At 38.4% G+C, this 22,714-nt stretch overlaps 4 protein-coding genes across 5 annotated transcripts; 2 read left to right on the forward strand and 2 right to left on the reverse strand.

The window, feature by feature from the left end:
* Window positions 1-593: 593 nt before the first annotated feature.
* On the forward strand, window positions 594-3,239 carry LOC147295570 (U-box domain-containing protein 11-like). Of its 2 annotated transcripts, none has more exons than XM_086230339.1 (4): window positions 594-1,150; window positions 1,234-1,347; window positions 1,454-1,816; window positions 1,929-3,239. In XM_086230339.1, the coding sequence occupies exons 1-4, from the start codon at window positions 821-823 to the stop codon at window positions 2,997-2,999; spliced, it is 1,878 nt and encodes a 625-aa protein (XP_086086465.1). In that variant the 5' UTR covers window positions 594-820; the 3' UTR covers window positions 3,000-3,239. The 2 variants fall into 2 exon arrangements, with proteins under 2 accessions (XP_086086465.1, XP_086086464.1); XM_086230338.1 differs by having other exon boundaries at window positions 595-1,150; window positions 1,231-1,347.
* Window positions 3,240-4,689: 1,450 nt separating this feature from the next.
* AT17.1 (plastid movement impaired protein) lies at window positions 4,690-6,557 on the forward strand. The gene is made up of 2 exons (XM_086234024.1): window positions 4,690-5,344; window positions 6,311-6,557. The coding sequence occupies exons 1-2, from the start codon at window positions 4,727-4,729 to the stop codon at window positions 6,368-6,370; spliced, it is 678 nt and encodes a 225-aa protein (XP_086090150.1). The 5' UTR covers window positions 4,690-4,726; the 3' UTR covers window positions 6,371-6,557.
* Window positions 6,558-7,144: 587 nt separating this feature from the next.
* On the reverse strand, window positions 7,145-14,940 carry FAB1C (FORMS APLOID AND BINUCLEATE CELLS 1C). Its single transcript, XM_086230337.1, has 11 exons — window positions 13,461-14,940; window positions 12,498-13,295; window positions 12,263-12,416; window positions 11,804-12,148; window positions 10,922-11,683; window positions 10,497-10,828; window positions 10,265-10,391; window positions 9,987-10,151; window positions 8,354-9,850; window positions 7,952-8,218; window positions 7,145-7,593 (listed from the first exon to the last, which is right to left on the reverse strand). The coding sequence occupies exons 1-11, from the start codon at window positions 14,000-14,002 to the stop codon at window positions 7,339-7,341; spliced, it is 5,244 nt and encodes a 1,747-aa protein (XP_086086463.1). The 5' UTR covers window positions 14,003-14,940; the 3' UTR covers window positions 7,145-7,338.
* A 3,780-nt stretch (window positions 14,941-18,720) lies between these two features.
* QPT (quinolinate phoshoribosyltransferase) lies at window positions 18,721-22,714 on the reverse strand. The gene is made up of 10 exons (XM_086232444.1): window positions 22,480-22,714; window positions 21,729-21,871; window positions 21,417-21,550; window positions 21,274-21,337; window positions 21,118-21,200; window positions 20,337-20,420; window positions 20,079-20,231; window positions 19,568-19,744; window positions 19,422-19,489; window positions 18,721-19,146 (listed from the first exon to the last, which is right to left on the reverse strand). The coding sequence occupies exons 1-10, from the start codon at window positions 22,575-22,577 to the stop codon at window positions 19,050-19,052; spliced, it is 1,101 nt and encodes a 366-aa protein (XP_086088570.1). The 5' UTR covers window positions 22,578-22,714; the 3' UTR covers window positions 18,721-19,049.

Genomic DNA, 22,714 nt, shown 5'->3' on the forward strand with positions numbered 1-22,714 from the left:
AGTAGCAATAGATGATTGTTATTATCAAACAATAATAATACCTGATTGCTACTGCTTCGCAGTAGCAATAGGTGATTATTACTGTCAGGCAATGGCAATATGTAATTGTTACTATCAGGCAGTAGCAATAGGTGATTATTACTATTCGATAGTAACAATTATATTAATTATTAAAACGCAAAAGATTATGGATGTATTATCTTGATTTTTTGTGTTTTATATTAGTTATTATTTAACATGTTTATGAAATAAAAATTACCTAAATTATAATTTTTTATTTTTTATTTTTAAGTTTTTGTACTAATTGACATTGAAATGAAGAAGAAGAAGAAGGAAGAAAAAAAAAATTAAAAAAAACACTGTAGCGCGCTACAGTAACGGCGTTCCTGTAGCAGTGCCAACTTTTAAAATGTGGGCCGCTACAGTATTTCACTGTAGCGTATGTGCCGGATGAACAGTACATTTTAAAAAATGGACTTTAAAAAAAAACACCCTAATATTTATATTCTTAATTCTAAAGTTCCAACTGTATCCTCTTTTTTTTTTTTTTTTTTTTTTTGTGGGACTGGACAACTATATCCTCTTGTTTTGTTTACCATTTAAACATTTTCCTCAGCGAGATTCTCGCTTTCTTCTTCACTCACTCACTCACTCTACATCATCATCATCATCATCATCATTTCTAAATTCTAATCCAACCCTACATTTTTATTTTATTATTAAATCCTTAATCCCATGAGCGCCAGCCATTTTAATCCCACCACCTACATTCTACGTCTTCCAGTTTTATACACAGAAACTTAAAGCCCAGAGGGAGGCAATGGCCGGCGGAGTAGCCAGCGCCGATGACCATACCTCGGAGCTACTGCAACTACTGACCGACGTCGTAGCAGCAAGCAAAGGCGGCGGCGGCCTGTACAGGAAGGATTGCACGGATCTGGTCCGTCGGATCGCTCTGCTGACGCATTTGTTTGAAGAGATAAAGGAGTTGAAAGGCCGTGAATTTGGGCCGTTGGATCCGTCGACTTCTTCGACGGATTCGTGCTCCAGAGAATCTTGGGTGTCTGATCTGGTGGTGGCTCTCCAGGCAGCCAAGCGCGTCGTCTTGGTGGTGACCAACTTCAATTCCAATTTTACCCCTCCGCCCACCGTGAGTGAATTCAATGTCGTTCACAGTCCTTAATGCTTGAATTTTGCAATTTCATTGATTATTTTTGTTTGTTTGGGAAGGAGGAAGCGAGCAAGAAGATAAGTTTCCAATTCCAATGTGTGACGTGGAAACTGGAGAAGGCGTTGGGCGACATACCGTATGGTGAGTTGGATATCTCGGAGGAAGTTGAGGAACAGGTAACACTCGCTGGACTCTTGTTTTATCACAACTTGCAAACCCCTTTATTTTAATTTTATTTTTCAAGAAAAGGAGTTCAATTGTTTTGGGGTAAATGAATGGTAGGTTGCATTGGTTCGAGCACAATTGAGAAGAGCCATAGAAAGATATGGGTGTATAAATTCAAGGAAGATGTCATTCCATGGCCTCCCCCAGTCTCTGGTAGAGTCAGGAAAATGGGTGCATCATGTAGACAACACTGCAAAGACGATGGACAGTGTTCCTAATAAAACTTGTAGTGCTGAATCTGCTGATGACATGATTCATAAATCCCAGAGGTTGAGCAGCTCCTCCTGTGCGGTGGCTGAAATCCATGTTCATGCTCAGGATGATATTAAGAAGCCTGACGCCACTGCAATTCCTGATGATCTTGTATGCCCCATATCTTTGGAACTCATGAGGGATCCTGTTATTGTGGCCACAGGTCAGGTATGCTAAATGCTAAATGCTATTAATCTTCTTATTTCATTTAATTTTCTTCCATCAAAATTCCAGCTTTGCTTTTCGTACTTAACAATTGTCGCCATTCGTGATTCTGCAGACCTACGAGAGATCTTACATACAGAGATGGATAGACTGTGGGAACACAACCTGTCCAAAAACTCAGCAAAAGCTCCACAATTTGACACTAACTCCAAACTATGTTCTGAGAAGTCTAATTACTCACTGGTGTATTGACAACAACATAGACCAGCCCACAGGAGTGACAAATGGGAAAATCAAGAAGAGTGATGGGTCCTTCCGTGACATTAGTGGGGACATGCCTACCATTCAATCTCTGGTCCGGAAGCTCTCCAGCCGATCAATTGAGGAGCGTAGAGCTGCCGCAACTGAAATTAGATCACTGTCCAAAAGAAGTACTGATAACAGAATACTAATAGCAGAAGCAGGTGCCATACCAGTTCTGGTCAACCTCCTAACAACAGAAGATGGCTTAACACAAGAGAATGCAGTAACTTCCATTCTCAACCTCTCTATATACGAAAATAACAAGGGGCTTATAATGCTTGCTGGTGCTGTTCCTTCTATTGTCCAAGTCCTCAGAGCTGGAAGCATGGAAGCGCGAGAGAATGCAGCAGCAACCATTTTTAGTTTGTCACTAGCTGATGAGAACAAAATAATAATCGGCGCATCCGGGGCTATTCCTGCTTTGGTAGATTTGCTCCAAAATGGGAGCACTAGAGGGAAGAAGGATGCTGCGACAGCACTGTTCAATTTGTGCATTTATCAGGGCAACAAGGGCAGGGCTGTCAGGGCAGGGATAACGACAGCGTTACTGAAGATGCTTACTGATTCAAGCAATTGCTTGGTTGATGAAGCACTGACTATTATGTCAGTTCTTGCTAACCACCAAGAGGCAAAACTTACTATAGTAAAGGCTGGCACCATACCTGTTCTGATAGACCTTTTGCGAACAGGTCTGCCTCGTAACAAAGAGAATGCAGCTGCCATTTTACTTGCCCTGTGCAAGAGAGACACCGAGAACCTTGCCTGCATAAGTAGGCTTGGTGCAGTCATACCCTTGACAGAGCTCACTAAGAGTGGCACAGAGAGGGCCAAACGGAAGGCTACTTCATTGTTGGAGCATCTTCAAAAGTTACAGCAGCTATGACATGTGTAGTTTTTGTAGTACCACCAATAATTATCCTATTTGTTTCATTCCTCCAATTTTTTGTCAATGAATGTTCCGCGATTCCTTTTGTGGTGTGAAACGGAGAATACGAGCTTGAGATGACAAAGCCAATCTCAATGCTTTGTATATTTGTTCCTCCCTTGTTCAAGAGTGTGTACAATATTCATTTGATACATTGTTTGCTGTAACATTTTTTACTGAAGACTTACCTTCTGGTTCGATTGTTTGGCGTGACCATAAAACTTCCTCCTCGTAACTGTCATGGATATCATTAATTGACCATCGACATCATCTCTAATGCTGAAACCCTATGGTTAGCTTCACTGTATAGTCTAAACCGTGACTTTCTTCAGGGTGCACTCAGTATGCTGTAGTGGAGTTTGATACTTGAAGTGTGACTGGCACAGTAATAGTATATGCTCTGATGGTTCTCTTAGTCATTATCGGTCACACAAGAAAACAAATATCAAAGAGCAAGCACGTACATATTTTAGTTTAGATTAGCCGAATTAATCCCTTGTTTTCTTCATTACTTAATTTGTTGGGGTGGGTAGGGCAGCACACATTCAAAGCGTTCCTTTTGAGTGTTGGAAGTCATAAGCACGTTTATTTCCTACTCTAAATGTTTTGGCTCAATCCTTTTGGTTGATTAGTTTCGTATAAACTATAAAAGCATGAGTTCGAACGTGATTTTGAGCCGGATAATCAATACTAATAGCTAGAGTACAAAAGCGGAAAAGTAACAGTTGAGTGCTTTTTCTACGACTTTCTCTTTTCTTTTTTTTTCTTTGACCCTTCTTGCTTTGCGTCAATTGTTCCCATTTTACAGTTTTAGAATTCATTTCAGACCAAACAAATGAATTGATTTCAGTATATTGAACATCACCAGATAATTGGTTGGGCAATGAAACTTCTCAGGTTTACGTGTATCAGAAGAACAACAGCAACCAGATAATGAGCTGCATTATCTTTGTGAGTCGGTGAAATTTCATTCCTTGAGGTTGTCTAACTATAAGATAATGTTGGACAACTTTAATCGCTTCCAAGTTGATGAGCGGACTGTCATTTTGGACCCAATACTGGTCTCAGCCTGTGACTATTAGTCGACGTCATCAATAGTACTGCTGCCAAAGTAAACCTGAGAACTTAATCAGTTAAATTAAGATGATCAAATTAAAAGCCAGTGTTAAAAGGGTCATGTATGAATGAATCAAACCAAGTCCCACGTCACTCATGGTAATGAAATTATGTTTTCCTAACACGTACATGCAATTTTCCAAAAGTCAAATTAATTTCACATGACGAATGGGATCCAAAGAGATTTATAAGTCCGTGCCGTGATTGTCGTAATTAAAGTATTAAACTGTTTGTTTAAATATGAGAACAAATATATATGATTATGCAAATCATATTTGTTCCACACATCACGGGCTTTTGGAGTGAAACTATGTTTATTTTATATTTGGGAATTTAGGATGGAAAGCGAAAGCCTACGTACTTTATGCTTTTGTCAAAACACATAGATGAATCGTTTTTCAAAAATTTGCCTTCTTTGTTGACCAACGACCTTTATATAGCAACTACCTATAAAACCACGTCTCTTTCTCATACCCACCATCCATCAATCACCTTGTGAGCTTTTTAGCCTTTTGGTATCATAAAAGGGCCACCCCAGCAAACCCAAAGGCCCAAAATAGGTGACTACAATGGGCAACAGTTTGGGAGGTAAAAAGAGCAGAGCAAAGGTTATGCAAATTAGTGGGAAGACATTCAAGTTAAAGACACCAGTGGAAGCTGGTGAGGTAGTGAAAGAATACCCAGGTCATGTTTTGCTGAAATCAGAGGAGGTAAAGCATTTTGGCATTCGAGCAAGGCCTTTGGAACCACACCAACAACTTGAGCCAAGAGGGCTTTACTTCCTTGTGGAGTTGCCGAATGTGGTTGATAATAATGTTAATAATGCAAAGGAGATTAAAGTTCCAAGAAGGGTTCGGTCTGGGATCAACATGAGTGCTAAAGATCGGCTGGAGAGCCTAATGCTGTCTCGGAGGTCGGTTTCTGACCTTTCTGTCATGAAATCATCAACAGCAGCAGCACCGAGCATTTTGCTGGAAGAGGAGATGAATGGGGCGGTGCGTGTGAGGATGAGGCTTCCAAAGGCACAAGTTGAGATGTTGATGAAGCAGAGCAGAGACCAGGCAGAGGCAGCAGAGAAGATTGTGGATCTTTGCATGGTCAACACCAACCAACAAATGCATTGGAACAATAATGCTCATCATACTCATGAAAGTGCACTCAAGAGACAAGCTACCAAGGCGCCTGAGGTATGCTTAATTTCTCACTTTCTCTCTAAGACACTTATCCTGTTTTTCTGCCATGTTATGTGCTGTTTCTTTGACATTTTCATTCAGTAGATAACCGGTGACACGTTTAGAAATGTTGTTGGACCTAAACTAAAGTACAAATATACATTAGTCAATTTTGGCCCCTCATTTTAGGGGCTCGATTTCCAATAAGCTTAAGGTAACATTGTGTAGTTCCAAAGTATAAGCTTAATCTTACCTTTAATTTAAACCCACCTTAATATATCAATTGCAGCTTTCAAGCTACTCATCTTCAAGTTCACTGAAAACCATTGCCTCTGCTGACCAAATTCATGCTTTGGCTCTTATTTGCTGACCCTTTTACTCCTCCTCAAGTCTGCAATACGAACTGTAGGTAGCCAAAAATGCGTAGTCATGGTGTTAGTTAATTTAACGAGAAACACGTTGAAATGAGATTGAGGGTATTCAAAAGTTTGAGCAATTTGAAAATATGCCTAGCTAGTCAAGCTTTTCACCTGCTTTACCTGCTTAGTGGCACACAATTGCCACTATGTAGTCAACACTCTGTTTCCATACAACATGTTTTGGTAGCATTTCAAGGACCATTTGCTCAAAGTAGTACAATCTACAATATAAAACTCATTAAAATGATTTAAGCAGTTATTCTTAGGTGCAGGCTTAAAAAACTCAAAAATAATAGCTAAGAATCATAAGTCAATTATATTAATGTGCAATCAGAAAACGGAAAAATTAAATGTTGCAAGTTCAAGTGCAATAAAAAACTACCCTAACTAGCTTGGGATTCATGGAAATGTTTTCATCAATACTGAGAGACATAATTTGTACTTGAATTTTAGAAGTTAGATACCCAACGTGTACATAACTTTTTATGTCAACTAATTATTTCAAATAAACTATATATTTTGAAATAGTCTTCATTCTTGTTTTGGATGTTTAAACCTGCAGAAGCGAGTGAGTTTCCGACCAGCCAATGAAGGAGAGATACAAATAGCTGTGGCTTCTTAACAAGTAGTAGCCAGACAGTGCAGAGTCGATGGCTATCCACTCTCCACTCTCCACTTTAGTCTGCGCAGTTTCAGTTTCTCATTAACCAAACACTTGATGTGATTGAGAGTTATCTTGGAGCAACTGATGTAATTATACCGTAGAATTATGACTCGTAGTCAAACTTTTTCATCTTCTTGTTTCTTCTTATTCATATGATGTCTCCCAAGTCCCAACCCATGCATAATACTTTGTCAAACTTTTTAAGTATAAAAATTTTCTTTGAAAAGAGGAAAGAAATAATAATAACTTAAGCCTAAGATGATACATTGGCCCACCATTGGAAATTTGGAATAAAATGAGGCAACACAACATTAATCCCTTTTTGTGGTGTTATATATACCAAAAGTACATCATAAGATTTCTTTTTCAAAAACAATTATATTTAGCATTAACTTAAAAACACAAGCTAGCTGGGTGATTTATAAAGTATCCGATACATGTGAATTCAACTACACCATGTGCTTACAGGCCCGAAAAAAGAAGGATACCATGTGCTTAGAGAATTTCATCGAGTACTCAAAGATGCATTCCCTGATGCTGTGATACATGCTTTGAGAGAATTCAAAGAGTAATAAAATTTGATATTTTACTGATGAAGCACGTGGACATGAAATCCACCCTATCAAATTTACATTTGTCTACTATGTCACAGGGCTAAGCCTACTTTCCCCATTCGGACTTCATTGTTGGTAAACTTGTCAATATAAAATAACAGTTGCCAACTCTTCACAATTACAGCGTTAACACATCTCCTTTGGGTTAATTCTTCCCCATATACAAAATAAAAGGGAAAGAAAGAACCCAAAAAAATAAAAGAAACCCAGATGGAGGGATTTCCCTCCTCTCTGCTTATCACCAATAATAGTTCCCCTAATCCTTATTAATGAACACATCTTTTGTGAACAAAAAGAATACAATGATGCAGTTCATGAAGACCATTGATCAGGTACAGTAAGAAAATAGGTGGTCATTGCCTTTCGGAATCTTTTCTTGTATTGTTTGGGAGAAACAATTGTGGGGGCCGCATTCTTCGGACCACCAAGTATTCCCGATGCCTTCACCCATGTCTCCAAATGCTTGTCCCATGTATACTGTCTCATGAAATCAATGATCCCCAAAACCAACTCCTTCCGCTCTTCGTCCACGCCAACCAGCAGTGAGTAGTCCATTACATCAACAGACTGGAGAAGCATGACAGAAATTCATAGCAGTAGTCAAAAGAAGAAAAGGGAATAAAATAAAAATGAAAAACGGCCATGATTAAATGTAAGGTTATAATTGGGATTCCAACAACTAAATAGATGCACCATAAAAGGCATAAATGGTTTAATTATCTTCAGAAAATATCAACATTTATAATTTGAGGCAATCTTGTCAACAAAATGTTTCAATCACATGAAATGCGGAGAGTTCATGCTCCATACAAAGCAGAGGAGAAGTCATGGATTCGAAACCCTTGAAATCAATATTAGAAATCTCAATGCATTCAAGGTGTGAGTCTGTAAGATGCAAGAATAAGGGAAGGGGATGAAGGCATACCGCTAAAAAGGATGTATCGTTCCAAATAGCTCTTTCCAGGCTTCTCTTCGCTTTGCTTCCCAGAAATATGGGTTTTGTACGCAATGTTTCCAACAAATTCATATCTAACAGTACTTTGTTTGCCCCTGTTGTATCAGAATTGTAACGGGATCGAGCAGACCCCTTGAGATCATATACCCTTGAAATATTTCGTTTGAAGAAAAGGTTCTCCATCACCATCAAATCCATTTTTGTTTCCTTCCCACCTTTCAGCTGTTTAACAGTGACCTGCCAACACACCAATAAATTTTTTTGAGGTCAAACACCAATAAAATGAAATCGCAAGAATATTCAAGTCATTATCCATCCACTAACCAGGGTGTGTTAAAAATAAAATATAAGAATCAGAAAACAAGGCCTAACCTGATATATACCAAGAACCTTTGCAAGACAAGTTGGGCTTCCTGAGCTAAGGGAATCTGTCAGATATTTAAAATACTCAGGTGCAAATTCCTGAAAGGATTCCAACTCTGTCTTTGTGACTTGTTTTATGATGAATCGATCATCCAATGATTTGGCAAAATATACATTGCTTTTCCCCCCTTGTGCACTCCACCTCTGGCAGCGGCTCAAGGATCTTACAAAATCCACTTCATTAGGGCAGCATTTTTTCCTAAGAGAGTCGAACTGCTTTGCAAAATAACAAGTCACAGAAAACTTCACTTTGCCTCCAGCATTTGAGGTCTCGTCCCCAAAGGAAATCCTTAAATGTGGAGATTTTTTGGGATCTGCAAACAGGGCACCCATGGATGATGAAGCATCTTCAGATCCATAACTTCCATAGTGGATATAATCCAAGTCCATAGAGCCAAAAGACTGCCAGGGTGAAAAGGTGGAAGCTGCAGAATCTTCTTTATAGCTTTCATGGATGCTCCAGCCTCCCTCATGCTCATTCAACTTATCAGCAACCCAGTCCTCGTAATTCTTGGAACTAAGGGCATATGATATTATGCTAGTGGGCTCACTATCATAAACACCAATGACTATGTCATTGTTACTTGTCTGGGAAAGCAGCAACCGGACCCCATCAGCTATTTGAGAAGCAGAGGAGATAACCGAGGGTGTGGAACTAAGTATTGAATTTAACTTCTGTCCCTCTCGTGGCAATGCCTGGGAATAAGTCCTTGTTACGCTAGAAACAGGATCTCTCACCATACTCCTGTAATCTCCAGAAGCATGGAATGATCTAAGTGTCGACAAATGCAACGAAGAAGGGGGCAATCCTTTCCTAACCCTTTCTTGGAATCTTTGTGCAGAATCAAAAGAATGAACTCTCACTGGCGACATTATCCTCCTAAAAGAAGGATCATCATTTTGACTTGTCATCCTGAGAGCACCAGCTTGGAGTCCATCCGAATGTGATGTATGAAGAGGTTGAGCTTTCACCAGAACTTGATCAGTTCCAGTCCATGCAGAATCTATTCTCTCAGAAAGAGTAGATCTATGGGATGGGTCTGAATGCATTTCCTCCTCACGGCCATAATTACATGATACTAACATGGAATCTTCAGAAGGTTCATTAGTTGGTGCGTTAGGTTCTTTATCTGGCAGTAAATCATTTCCAGGAGGCACTTGTAATTTTGAAGATTCAGACACATTATCTTCATGGCCATAATCAAGCCTGCTATCCTTACTAGATTGGTAACTTATGAACTCTTGCAGGTGGCCAAAAGATACATCCCCGTCTGTAGCCACAGAGACCGGATCCCTTCTAAGAAGCGAGTTCAATGAATAAAGCTGGCGATCCCAAACATGAGAACCAATTAAAAGAGAACGTCTCAATCGATTTAGCTCCAATATGTCTACTACAGCCATTTGGCATGGTTCTGACGTCTCCACAAAAGCAGGTTGCAGAAAACCCTATTAACAAGCAAGGACACTAACTTAGGGAAAGACAGATTCATTGTCCACAAGGCATAAAACATGTATAGACAAGGAAACATGCGATAACAATCAGTCACAAAAATATCACAATGATACTCAAATTTTTACTTACAATGAAGTCATTTCTTTCCTTTTTAAGCAGATCTTTCAGCTCCTCGATGTGGTTCTGTACTTCACTTGTACCTGACATTTCACATCCAAAAGATCTGTTTTTCTCTTCCATGCAGTCGAGTACATCAGATATCTCTGCATATAAGGTTTCCATTTTTCCCATGAGCTGCAAGAAAACATAGGTTATTAGAATTGAGATCTCATGAACTTGCAAAAGTTGCAAAATTAGTTCAACATTTAGCAGAAGTTGAGAAAAATATTCAAGAAGCGAAAAGGCACCTCTGCTGCCTCTTTTCTTAACCACTCTGGTTGAACTTGGCCATTGAATTCAAGCACTGAAGGGGGCAAATGGACAGAAAGAATATCAATGGGGGAATATCGGAAGAATGCAACCATGCTCCCAAACCTGTTATACAAGAGTTGTCAATTTTCCTTTTAAAAAAAAAAGAAAAAAAGAAAATCACTAATATGGGAAGAATTAATAGACCAATCGAAATCTATTAGTACTCACCCATAGTAACGGAGACAGTCTCTCTGTAATGAATGGCCACAAGTAGCCACACGGTTAGCAGTTGCATGGTTTGAAAAGCTAAGTTCCAAGAACTTTCCAAAAGAAAGTCCCCACGCAGCATCTGACATGACTACTCTACGTGTTGCCGGTGGAACTCCATCTATATGGGCACACCTTAGACAACGATGCCACATCCATATTTTACCATCTCTTTCCCCAGGTAGCTTTAGTGAAGGAAGGCGTCTCACATTAATGGTAAGGTTTCCTTGCTGATGGGTGTAACATAGAACATGGGCCTCAGCTAGCTCTTTACATGATCGACAGAAAGAAGCCTGCCAATTACAAGCCTTATCAACTATACTTCCATTCCATAATAAGGAATAAAATAAGGGTGGAGGGGTTGAAGTAAACTAACAATAAATTACCTGATCAAAAAGATCATCACGAAGATATCTGCCAAGTGGCTTATCAAAGCAGCCATAGAATTTTATACGCAGAAGCCGGGAGCGTTCACAAACAGTTCCTTTCAGTACACAATGGCTTGAAAAGGATACCAATATGCTCTGATGAGTGTCAGCAGTAGAGAAGTACTCACTTGAAACTTCATTGTGATCTATCCTTTCGGAGTTTGTCAATTCATGGATATCCTCATGTTGACTCCCGTCATGAGGCAAAGTTTCTTGCAACTCTGGTTGGGAAAGATTTTTTGTGTCCGAAGAATGTGCAGCGAGCCCCTTTAGATCCTTGTATTGATATGGAGAAGAGTCCAAAAACACATTAGATGCTAAATCATCATTATATGCATCTGAAAATGTATTTCCAACTACAAAGTCCACAGAGCCATTAGACAAACGAAAATTATGTCCAGGATCAAGATGCCCAGACAAAGATTCGGATCCTTCAATTTCTGGGTTCAAACCCAAAATGCCATCATCTTGAGCAGAAGCATCAACTACAGCTTTGGAATTACTCGAAGTAAGAGAATTAGGGATTACTGAAATTGCAATATCAGCTGTTGTCCTATCTGGTATAGTATTTGAGTGTCTCAGTGTCATCTTGGGCAGGGTAGCACCCTCGTCAGCAAGGAAGGAAGTTTCAAGGGATAAATGATAAGCTGCAAACACTGCATACTGGACAACATGTTTGATCTTCTTTAGTTCATCAACACATGCACCCTTCAGCAGGACCTACAAAAGAAAATGACAAGATTAGAGAACCAAGCTCTCAATCTTTATACTATATCAGGATGAAGATCATGAGTAAATTACTATAAAAAATAGCAAAATGTTGCATATGGAAAACATTACTGTGCAACAAAGACGCCTTGGACACCCTTCAAAAAACATCAGAGTTTTCAATGGTTTCTTGTTAAACTGATTGGCTGGCTCATGCTGTTCAGAAACTTTTTCTAAGCGGAACAATTCACAATGTCCCAAGCGGGCTTTAGGGATATCATCTATTGATGGAGTAATAAGTGCACCAGTGCACCGGGCTATACGCTCCAGTAGTGGCCTTTTAACATTCAGCACTAACGATATTTCCTTTGCTAGCAAATGGTCTTGAGCATACGAAGATACACTTTTTTCTACCAGAAGAACATTTGGGCGAAGAGCCTCTATCTTTGAGATAATCATCCTAAGATGATCATTTTCCTGTCCAAAGAAAGTCACAAATTCATTTTTAGAACTGATGTTTTCAACAATTGTCATCAGTTCTGTGGGGGAGAGAGAGAGATCAGTTGAATAAGAGGGGAAAAGAAACAAAACCTGAAGTAGTAATGTATCAAGAGATGCCAACTGGTTTGGAACTTTCTGATATTCAAGTGCTCCTCCTAAAATAAGTAATCTAGGATTTTTGTACTGTGAGGTCATTCGCTTGTGCTTTATATTCTTTGTACAAACTACTCCTTTTATAAGGGTGCTGCACAAATCAAAATGTTTAGATTAAAGATATAAATCTGTCACTTGTACAACAACCTGCAAAATGTCAAGGACATCATACCTGTCACTTGGACTTCCTGATGCAATACATTTAACTTTCACATAATCACCAGGATCCATGCTGCCTCCTCTGCTAGTATCCGGTTTAACAAAATTTGCAGCTTGCCAAGCTATTGTTGTAACTATGTCAAGCCAATCCTCATCTCCATCCTCTTTGCCCAATTCGAAACCCTCACCTTGTAGCAGTTGTGATACAAGAGCTCTAAAATGCCCCTGTACCACAGCTCTAAGAGGTTCCTTGTTACCCTCATTCTGTTTCTCCTTTGCAGGGAACATGCTTGATAGGCTACTACTAGACGAAAACATTGCACCTGAATCTCCAATATCATCATCTTCATCATCATAAGAAAAGAAATTACTCTCTGCTTCATCATTCTCATCATCGGGCGGAGGGGGATACCAAATGAGACCATTGTTTTCAAAATCCAGTGGCCTCTGTGATTTCTCATATTGGCTGCGGAAAACTGACAAGTCATCAGAGCAATCATCAGTAATATCTGGATCCTCGGTCCCTCTCTCAGGCCTTTTTAAAACGGCCATAGTCTGTTGACCAAAGGGACCATCATTCTGAGACACCGGGATTCCCTCCTGCACCTGCTGTACAGACTGCCCAACTCCACTAGAAGTATAATAAATTCTAGATGGGCAATCAAAATGACTTGATCCCAGTGACCTTGAACTATAAAACTCATTTCTAGCACTAACACTACTTAAATCTATATCCAAATTGTCATCACAGTATTCACTTGATGGGCTGAAAAAGTTCTTTCCAGAATCCTCTGCCTCTTCTTCATCGCTCCTACATTAGTAAACAGAGAATTAATTACAAAAGCAGTAGGACTGCATCCTGGAAAGCATGTCCAATTAAGCATGTACAATATGCAAATATCCAATTAAACATGATCCCATAAAACTTTTAGGACTGCATCCTGACACACTATATGCAATCTGGATGAAAGCATACCTGCTAAAAGAGCGACGAACAGATACTGGGGATGAGGTCATACTCCTCGCAGCATGGGGAGAATACCCACAATATCGGGATTCAAGAAACCTTGAGAAATGATCACTGTGAATTGATTCATTATCCACAGAAAACTTGATTGTTTCACCACTAAAACATGGGGATGGCGGTTCAGGGCTTTCTCGAGGAGAAGCGGAAGGATGCACTTTCTCACTATACTTCCTTCCACCATCCCTCCTTAATTTAACCTGAGAACAAAACTTGCAGAACTTAGTAGTCCTCTCTCCAACCTGATCACTGCTCTTGATGCCATCCCATTCAGACCCCTGAATACACTTTCCACAAATCCATCGGCCACAGCTTTGGCAGTGATATCTATGACCAATACCAGTGGATTTTGTATTGCAATCACAACACATGTTGCAACTGTTACCGGGCATATCAAACTCGCCCGACAAACACCGTAAATCACTAGCTCCCCTAGAAATCAAAGACCTAATTTTCTCTATTAGATCTGGTAGTGAACGATCAGGTATTCCCATAGAATGGCAAATGACCCAACAAGAATAGGAACCAGGAACCAGCTCTTCCTCCTCAAAACTAATTCTTCTTTTTGTTCTAAATTTTAGTATATGAAAAGAAAAAAAAAAATTACCCACAATAAAAATAGTGGGTGAATTCGGATATGGATGTGTTTTTATATGGGATTTGATTATGATTTTGTTCCCCTTGTTTCTTGTTTTCCTTTTTTCTTAAAAAGTGCAATGAAAACAGAAAGAAAATCCTCCAAGATTCACAAAATAAAAACGGAGGAGAAAATCAGGCAAAATCTAACACTATTTACAGCCAAAATCATGAATCACCAATAAGACCTCAGAGGTTAAACAACAACAACAACAATAGCCCACAGAAACTTAAAAAGAAATGAAATCCCTGACAATAAAGAAACCCTAACCAATCCCAGAGTCTTCAAGAATGCATCCGGCGACCGATTGGAGCATATCACAGCGATTGAACCGCGGCGACGACGACGACTCCAAGTCCAAGCACAATAAAAAAGCCTACTTTCATGAAAGAGAGAATATATATGATCTGACAAGTGATAATGAGTACAAGAGAAGAAGTGTGAAGAAGAGAGTCTGAGAGATTGAGAGATTGGAATTAAATGCGGGGAAGAATGAGAATCAAAAGGAGGAAAAGGAGGAGTACGGAGAAGGTTCCCTTTCTGCCGGAATCGGCTCGCATCTCAAAACAAGCATTTGCCTCTCTCTCACTTCTTCTTCTTCCTCCACTTCCACTTCCACTACCACCACCAACAACAACACTCTTCTTTATCATCTTTCCTGCTTTCAATTCATTTCATTTCTTTTCTTTTCTTCTTCTATTCCTTTCTTTCCTTTTCTCAGTTTTCTCCCTCCTCCGCAACCCAACTGCTGCTTACGAAAATATTGCTTTTCAAAAAGCACTTTCTCGCTCTCATCTCCAAGACTTCTATCTTTCTTTTCTTTTTATTGTTTTTTTAATTTTTTTAATTCTATTCACGATATAGAATTATAGATTTATATTGGTCTCGGTTTTGTACTTCTATTTAATGTTTTTTAATTAGGGTTTATGTGGGTTTTTTAAATTTTTTTCAATCTGGCATTTAAGGCGGTCATTGGCCAGCGTGATGCTTAATTAGGGCTTAAAAGTCTTATTTAATTACTTTCTTTTCTTTTTCTTTTTTGCTTTTTAGTTTTCGTGTATGAGTGTGTACAACTAGAAAAGCATTCGCTGTTGATTGGTCAGCGTCAGTGTCCAGATTTAAAAACGTTTTGGGCAACTCAGTCAGCATTAATACAATGGATTTTGTTGGATTAGTAGGGGCATGTCGTTCTTTATTCATGACTTCCTCTTTTTCCACACGCCCATTTTTGGCGGGTGTTTCACACGCTCCGCGCGACAGCATCTAGAACTCTCATGGTGGGTCGGTAGGTCGGGTTTCACGGGTTTGCCATGACCCGAATACTTTTCTTGAGAACAACTTCTTGATTTCCTTGGTTGACCCGGAATATTGGGTATCATTGTATCAAAAGTGCAATGTACTGACGAATGATGATGAAAACTCACACAAACATGTATAAAACTAGATCTGCTACCGCTAGGGATCGTAATTAGCCTTGAACAAATCACTTATACAAACTCAAACTACTACGTTGTTTCAATTTAATTAAATTATTAATTCTTATGCTCCAATAATAATTTTATCTATCATACATATATTTATTGAGTTTTATTATTACGTAATAAGAGACAAACAGTAAATGTATTACTAAAAAAAAACCCAATTGTCTGCCCGGCCCATATCATGCCCAAATAAGTGAGATTGCCAATTGGCATTTTCCCTGCGATATTAAACAGCAGGTTAGGATTAGTTTGGCATTGATTTGGTGAGAAGGCAACATCTGCAAAGGTGCTTGTGCTGCCAAGGACTGCCGAAAGATGGGCCTTTTAATCTTTATTTCTTTTTCTTTTTTCTTGTTGGCGTTTTCTTTGATAGATTATATTATAGTATTTGTATTTCCATGCCTCCCCAATGCCCACCTTTCTTTCTTGACGAAATTGGAATTTCTTGTATACTCAGAGGTCACACCCATTAAAAGTTACATCATTCCTACATATATACAGTCACTAAGGATAAGAGTATAGGGAGAGCCGCCCCATGCAATTTTTCATCATCATTCGTGACTCATCTCCATGTGAAGGACATGTTTTTTTGTTGAATTACTTTTGTATTTGTATTTGGTCCTTTTTTAGAGAATCTATTATCCACACCACCCTCCTTCAGTCCGTTGTAAATTATGCTTTGTCAAATTAGGGGTACGAAGGCCCACTACCCCATTACCCTTTTCCTTCTTTGCATACATTTTAGTAATCCCCAAAGTCAATTATAAGCTATTCAAATAATTGGGAATGCATTAGACAAATAAATACTAGGGGTATCTACTAAACTGGGTTTAATTTAATTAACCTTTCCTTTGAGGCATGAATCAGGATGTTAACATTAAGGCGTGATGTTAACATGTCATCACCCACCTTAAGTGCAAAATTAGACCCTAAGCAAAAAGTTAGCACTAGCTATATACCTATAAGGATACATTCATCTTCCAAAGCATGGTATCTTTTAACATTATCCTTGAATACAAAAGTTGTGTGTGGTCAGAATGATTCTTTGAAAGAAATTAAAAGGGTGTGTATTATGCCTGTATTTACTCTAATATGGTCGGCTACAACATCGGAATGACATTGACTAGGTAGGTATAAAAGTCTACTAGCTTTTGGGGTCATGTCACATTCTCCATTTCCCATATAAACTGGTCGGTAAATATCTCAATCGGAGTGATGTAAGTGGTAACACCATCTTCTCTGAATCTTAGGCTGGCATATAATTCCATTTTATAGTTGAACTTTGCTAGCTAATGACAAAGAATAAAGTTGTAATATTTATGAATTTTAGACTGCGAGCTAGTATTTGGATAAAAAGTTGATGTTAAGGTTGAGTTAATACACTGGCCATCAAATGATTCAAATTTATTATGATTAGATTAGCTGGGATTCGAAATTCATGCACCATGCCACCATGGGGAGGTAAAGTTAAATAAAAGTTAAAACTATTTTCGTATAGAAGGAATTACTAATGAACTACCTTGTAGACATAGAAGTTAATGCTTGAGGAAGTTAAAACCGACCCATTGTATTAATTTTCTCCCTTTATCAAGCAGAGGTTTGGGTCGTATTTAAATGTGTCTATTATTGTGGCTGGTCATAGTCATAAATTCATAATCCACACTTTCATTAAGGAAGAGTAAATATTCTGGGCATGGACAACCGATTTTGACACCCAAATTGCTTGCCTCAATCAATATGAATTGCCCTTATTAATGGCAGCATTCATGTGGCTGGTAGGTCAGATCTTTGGTGCACAACTTTAATGCACGTGCATCTTTGGCCATAATTGTATGGAGCAAGTGAGCAACCATCTTTAGAAATAATGCTATACTTATCACATTCTTATACTACATTCTTATATCATATTCCGTGTCATTACTTTATTGGACATGGTATTTTTTTCTTTTTTGGGGTTTTTATTTTTATTTTTTAGTATCCAATATATGAATATCATGTAAGTTATCACATAAGGTGGTATAAAATTATAATATAAAAATATAGTATATCTAGCACATCTTTACCCACAACGTACTGTATAAGGTTGAAGAGAATAAAAAACATTCTAGTATTGTATGGGTCTCTCAACTCTTTGCTTGTACCAATTGGCTTAACAATCACATTGCTTAGTCACTATCATCTCAAAAGGAGCAAGTACCCCAGTTTTTGGGGGAAGTTAGTTGACTACCCCACAGTATTGCCAAAAACTGTCAACTTATTTCTCTCATTATAATATATTTCCCAAAGTAATCATAGGCAGACCATGAGAGTTGCTATAGCTTGGAGGGCATGAAAGGGTGGCAACTATTTCAGTGAAATTGGGACAGGCCTTAGTTTTGGGTTTTCACTAATCCAATCTTTTTCTTTTAGCCAGTGTAAATACAAAGGAAAATAAGAATCCCATGATGTGGGGCAGTGTGATTGAGGTATACCAATAGGAGATGGAGGTAAGGGTAGCCATGCTCGGTTTTCAACTTTTCAACACCCAACTGATTTCTTTCACCTTCACAGATTGGATATATATTACCATGTTACGAACATGTGAATCTGAAGCAAGCTAGGTGAGATTGTCGGCTGTCTTAAACAATAATGTCATTTTTGAAAACAACAAGCATGATGAATGGGAATTGGAAAAGCAAAGTTGACAAGATACCTTGCTTGCTTGAATGTTTCGAAGCTTCAAGGAAAATCAAAAACTTGTTATTTCTGTTGGATATTAGCTGAATTTAAGAGAAATCACCAAAAGAAAATAAGTGATTTCCAAGATTTTGTACCAATTTAGAGAAATCACCGCAGAATCTTAAAATTTTAAATTGTTTTCTGTTTTTTCAGTACAGAAGTCAGAAGTTCATCTTATATGACCATTACTGCACACTTGAATGACCCTTTTTTTATTGTCAAGCCCACTTGAATGACCCTAAGGAAATTTCAGATTGATATAAGTATGCCAAGTTGTTAATTAGCTTATAAAATGAGACTTCCTCCTTAATGATATTTTTAATATATCAAATTGGAATACTTTAATCTTGAAGATTTGTTCAAAGGGCTCGTCCAAGGCCATGAAGTCGCACGCAGAGATGGACATGCCACTATTTGCTGGCTTTAGATACATTTTTACATCGCATTAGAGGATTTAGTACCTATTGTTGAACAGGTCAGACTCAAAGTCACCATCTAGGCAGCTGAGAACAACAAAGTTGTAAACGTTTGAATGTATGGGGTTCAAGACTTCAACTAGATTGACATATGGTCAATTTTTATCCAGGCAAACTCTGTGAGAATTTCTCAGAAAATGAACTTTAAACACTTTTGACCAAGTGGTAAGGTTTACCACAGAGACAGATTGGGACTAAACAAAGAGAACAAATATGACATGAAAGATCGTCATGCTCGTTTTGTACGCCTACCAACTTGAAGAGCCAACTCAGTATCAATCTTGAGGGAGATGTCTAGAGCTTTTACAGAATGAGTCAGTGCACCACTGCAAACATAACAAGGAACTTTGTAAACCATGCCAAGAATACTAGTACACTATCTATTGGTCGTGAATGCATGCCAATTAATAATGATTAATGAGCACTGAACTATTGGTAAACTATGTTCCAGTATATTATCTCTAGAAACCCATTGCACTGAGATGTATTTTTCACAACCTCAACTGATGAGATTATGCATTGCACATACTAGTACCCATTGTTTTAGACATGCAAAAGCTACAGGATAACTTATTGAGATTAGGAAGAGCTGTGTAATTACCTAGAAATATAGTCGACCCCCGTTTGTCCAATTTTGTGTACTGTTTCAAGAGTAACATTGCCGGATGCCTGTCACAGTGAAGCAGATAAGTCAGACAATAATAAACCAGATACCATAAGAAGACTAAATAAATAACTTTACCCTACCTCAGTCTGAAATCTCCGACCAATCAAATTCACAGCTTGTTCAAGCATGCTTACATCAACATCCCCGTTTGGTAGTGGTACAACCATATTATCCAACATTATCCGGGTCAAGGAAGTCTTCGTTTGAGATGCATAATTCAATACCTTGTCTACTTCCTCAATTGTTCGGGTCTCAACCTGGGAATTAAAACCAAATGCCACTTTAATAATTATGGTCCCCAGGAAAGCTGTTCCTGTCCACAGACACGCATGTATGTACACAGACACACACAGAGACAATCAAAGACAGAAAGAGCTAACCATTCTGTAACATATTGCAACATAAATGCAGGACATATCAACTCAAAGAATGTCTGTAAAAAACTTAGCAGTAACTAGGGATGTTTTAATCAGGATAGAAGCATGATAGTGAACAATATGATGAATTGCAAAACATTTCCACCTCTGCTAATACATCCATTTGACAGGATTTACAGTGTAGTGATATAAATCTTAAAGGTTGCAAAAGTACCTCAACCTCCATCTGAAGATTCCTTTGCTCTAGATACAGGTCTACAGATTTGAGAGCATTTGTGATGCCTCCAGCTATTGATATATGATTATCTTTTATCATTACCATATCAAATAAACCCATTCTGTGATTTCGACCTCCACCAATGAGTACCTAGGATAAGAGGTTTTCTATAAGGTCGACCAAAAATTAATATACAACTGGAAAGAACAAGTGTGTGTGTGTTGGTGTGTAGTAGAAGCAATGAAAGATATATACCGCCCACTTATCCACCAAACGTAAACCTGGGGCAGTTTTTCTCGTCTCTAAAATACATGCAGGGCTTGCAAGATCTGCCATTGCCTGCAACACAAATGATGAAATCTCTCCCTTTACACATGCAGCAAATAAATTAGAACAATACATATTTAATAGGCAAAGCATGACTCAAGTTATTAATCTCTCCTCTTCATTATTTTACAGCTTCTCAAAGCATCATGTTCAGTGTTACTCTACACAAAGCATTAAGTATGAGTCATGATATTCTAATCCCATATATATAGGTTAAAGTGGCCAGTGCTCTCTATTATTAGCAAAAGATAGTCCAAGTATGAGTCTATGAGACATATATCAGTGACAACTGACAACAGGGAAAACAAGGACTTGACCTCTATAAATGGATATGGAGAGAACTATGTAGTTTCTTTATAAATACAAGTTATCCTATATCCTTTTGATCAAACAGTACAGAGAACTCATTACAGGGAAGCCCTACCCCACACTGAATTCCTTCCCTCCTCGCGATAAACTCCAGACCTCTTCTTTCAGAAAGGCAGAGGAGCTACAACATCTAGTGGTTTATGCTAAATCTTTTAATAAAATTAGAAATGTGATAAGCAATCTCTTCAGACTTATAAACCATTATGATCCACATTGAAATCAATGGGCCTCCATCTTTCATTAGCATGCCCCTGTTTTGTGGTCTAATGCTGCATATTAAAAGTTAGGATGGCATATTTATTGATTTTGTTTACAGAAAACATAAAGGAAACAAAAATACCTTAGTCAAAGTTGCTACTCCACTCATCCTCTGCATAAAATTCAATGCTACCCTCTCAGCTACAACAATGCTGTGTGCTCGTCCTGCATATCAATTTTGGTAAAACTTCTCAAGGAATTTTCAAAAGCTCCTAAATTTCTTCATATCCTGATTTACCATAAACTTTTCCAAACTCTAGGCCTTTATGTACAGAGTCTCCATCCTTTTGTGACCACTCAACCTGTATTCAAATGTAAATCGATAATGATGGTATGCTAAGAACAAAAACATTTCAATCCCACAGTGCAGCGCTTTTATACCTTCAGAGAAGGATCAACTTCATAAAATACCATCTCTGCAAGTGCAATTCCGGCAATTATACCATTCTCCTTTGCCAAGAAATGGGCTTCTACTTCCATATCAGATGGAATGGTAGCCATACATGTCACGTCACCTACAATTGAAGCAACAATCTTGCTAAATAATATGTTTTGAACATGAAGAAATTATTAAATTCCATATACATATAACCGGACTATAGTAGCCTTTAAAATTTTAAAAGAAAATTGATATAGAAGAATTCGATCTCCAGCGTCTTCAAAAAGCGCTACAAAATAAGAAACGATTTGAACCTCGATCCCCAGCGTCTTCAGAAAGCGCTGACTTGATGACACCCCACAAATCATAGGTGGGATGTGAGGGAGGCTTTATTGGCAAGGATTCAAATGATATTCCAGGCTTTTCAGTTTGAGTTGCTGACATTCTAATAGTCTGCCTGCAAGGGTCAGACAAGTCAAATCAATGCAAATCAGCAGTCTAACATGCGATCAACTATGAACATAAACAAAACATTCGTTGAAGAATGTAGATTTAGGACATATTTAAGATGCATAAATAATCTCGTATGTATTGGTCATTCGTTTCATTCCAATCATAAAGCTTCTTCTATGATTCACATTGCAGACACATGTGACGATTGAAGTTATTTTTGCCCTTGTAGTTGTAGCTACAAAATGGAGTAACCTTGAACAGGAACAGAAAAGGGCAGAGCAATACCAATTTTAACTGAATGAACTAAACGAGACCTTAATGATATGGGTCATCTCTATGTGAGGTCAGAAAAACAAGAATGAGAATAAGAATGAGATTTGAATTCAATGCCCAAAAGAAGATAGTGGCCGTCGTCGAATGCCTTAGTAAATCCTTAGGCTATTTCTTTGAGGCAATGTAAAAAAGACCAAACATGAAACTGCAACTCAAGTGTTTGGGGTCCATTCCCAGATAAATTCCAATATATATCGAATTGAGTGATGGGTAACTAGATTTTGGGCATGAAACGAAAAATAAAAAATAAAAAACTATTGGAAGTACGGTGGGTATTACCTGAGGCGGGAGGTGAGAGGAAGGTGGTAGAGAACCCCAGTTGCCGGGTAAGCGTTACACGACTTGTGCAGAGGGAAACAAAGAGAGGCAGAGCCCATTTCCTAACTATGAATTCTAATAAGTAATAACCAATAACAACACCAACTGCCAAAACTCAGGTCGGTTGCTCCGGCTCCCTTCAAGGACTTCACTATCCCACTCCTCTACGCCTGTAAATATATGCTATAGCGCCAAA

The sequence above is a fragment of the Dryas octopetala genome, chromosome 2, assembly GCF_963921425.1.
Source record: "Dryas octopetala chromosome 2, drDryOcto1.1, whole genome shotgun sequence".
NCBI lineage: Eukaryota > Viridiplantae > Streptophyta > Magnoliopsida > Rosales > Rosaceae > Dryas > Dryas octopetala.

What these genes read in the sequence shown, in the direction of transcription:
- FAB1C (XM_086230337.1), bottom strand. Translation starts at nt 14,002, where the DNA reads ATGGGAATACCTGATCGTTCACTACCAGATCTAATAGAGAAAATTAGG. An exon ending in GTTCGTCGCTCTTTTAGCAG is followed by an intron (nt 13,296 to 13,460) that starts GTATGCTTTCAT and finishes TTACTAATGTAG; the next exon opens with GAGCGATGAAGAAGAGGCAG. An exon ending in TCAGGAAGTCCAAGTGACAG is followed by an intron (nt 12,417 to 12,497) that starts GTATGATGTCCT and finishes TGATTTGTGCAG; the next exon opens with CACCCTTATAAAAGGAGTAG.
- QPT (XM_086232444.1), bottom strand. Translation starts at nt 22,577, where the DNA reads ATGGGCTCTGCCTCTCTTTGTTTCCCTCTGCACAAGTCGTGTAACGCT. An exon ending in TGAAGACGCTGGGGATCGAG is followed by an intron (nt 21,551 to 21,728) that starts GTTCAAATCGTT and finishes CTTCAATTGTAG; the next exon opens with GTGACGTGACATGTATGGCT. An exon ending in GTTTGGTGGATAAGTGGGCG is followed by an intron (nt 20,232 to 20,336) that starts GTATATATCTTT and finishes CTCTTATCCTAG; the next exon opens with GTACTCATTGGTGGAGGTCG.
- AT17.1 (XM_086234024.1), top strand. Translation starts at nt 4,727, where the DNA reads ATGGGCAACAGTTTGGGAGGTAAAAAGAGCAGAGCAAAGGTTATGCAA. An exon ending in AAGCTACCAAGGCGCCTGAG is followed by an intron (nt 5,345 to 6,310) that starts GTATGCTTAATT and finishes TTAAACCTGCAG; the next exon opens with AAGCGAGTGAGTTTCCGACC.
- LOC147295570 (XM_086230338.1), top strand. Translation starts at nt 821, where the DNA reads ATGGCCGGCGGAGTAGCCAGCGCCGATGACCATACCTCGGAGCTACTG. An exon ending in ATTTTACCCCTCCGCCCACC is followed by an intron (nt 1,151 to 1,230) that starts GTGAGTGAATTC and finishes TTGTTTGGGAAG; the next exon opens with GAGGAAGCGAGCAAGAAGAT. An exon ending in CGGAGGAAGTTGAGGAACAG is followed by an intron (nt 1,348 to 1,453) that starts GTAACACTCGCT and finishes AATGAATGGTAG; the next exon opens with GTTGCATTGGTTCGAGCACA.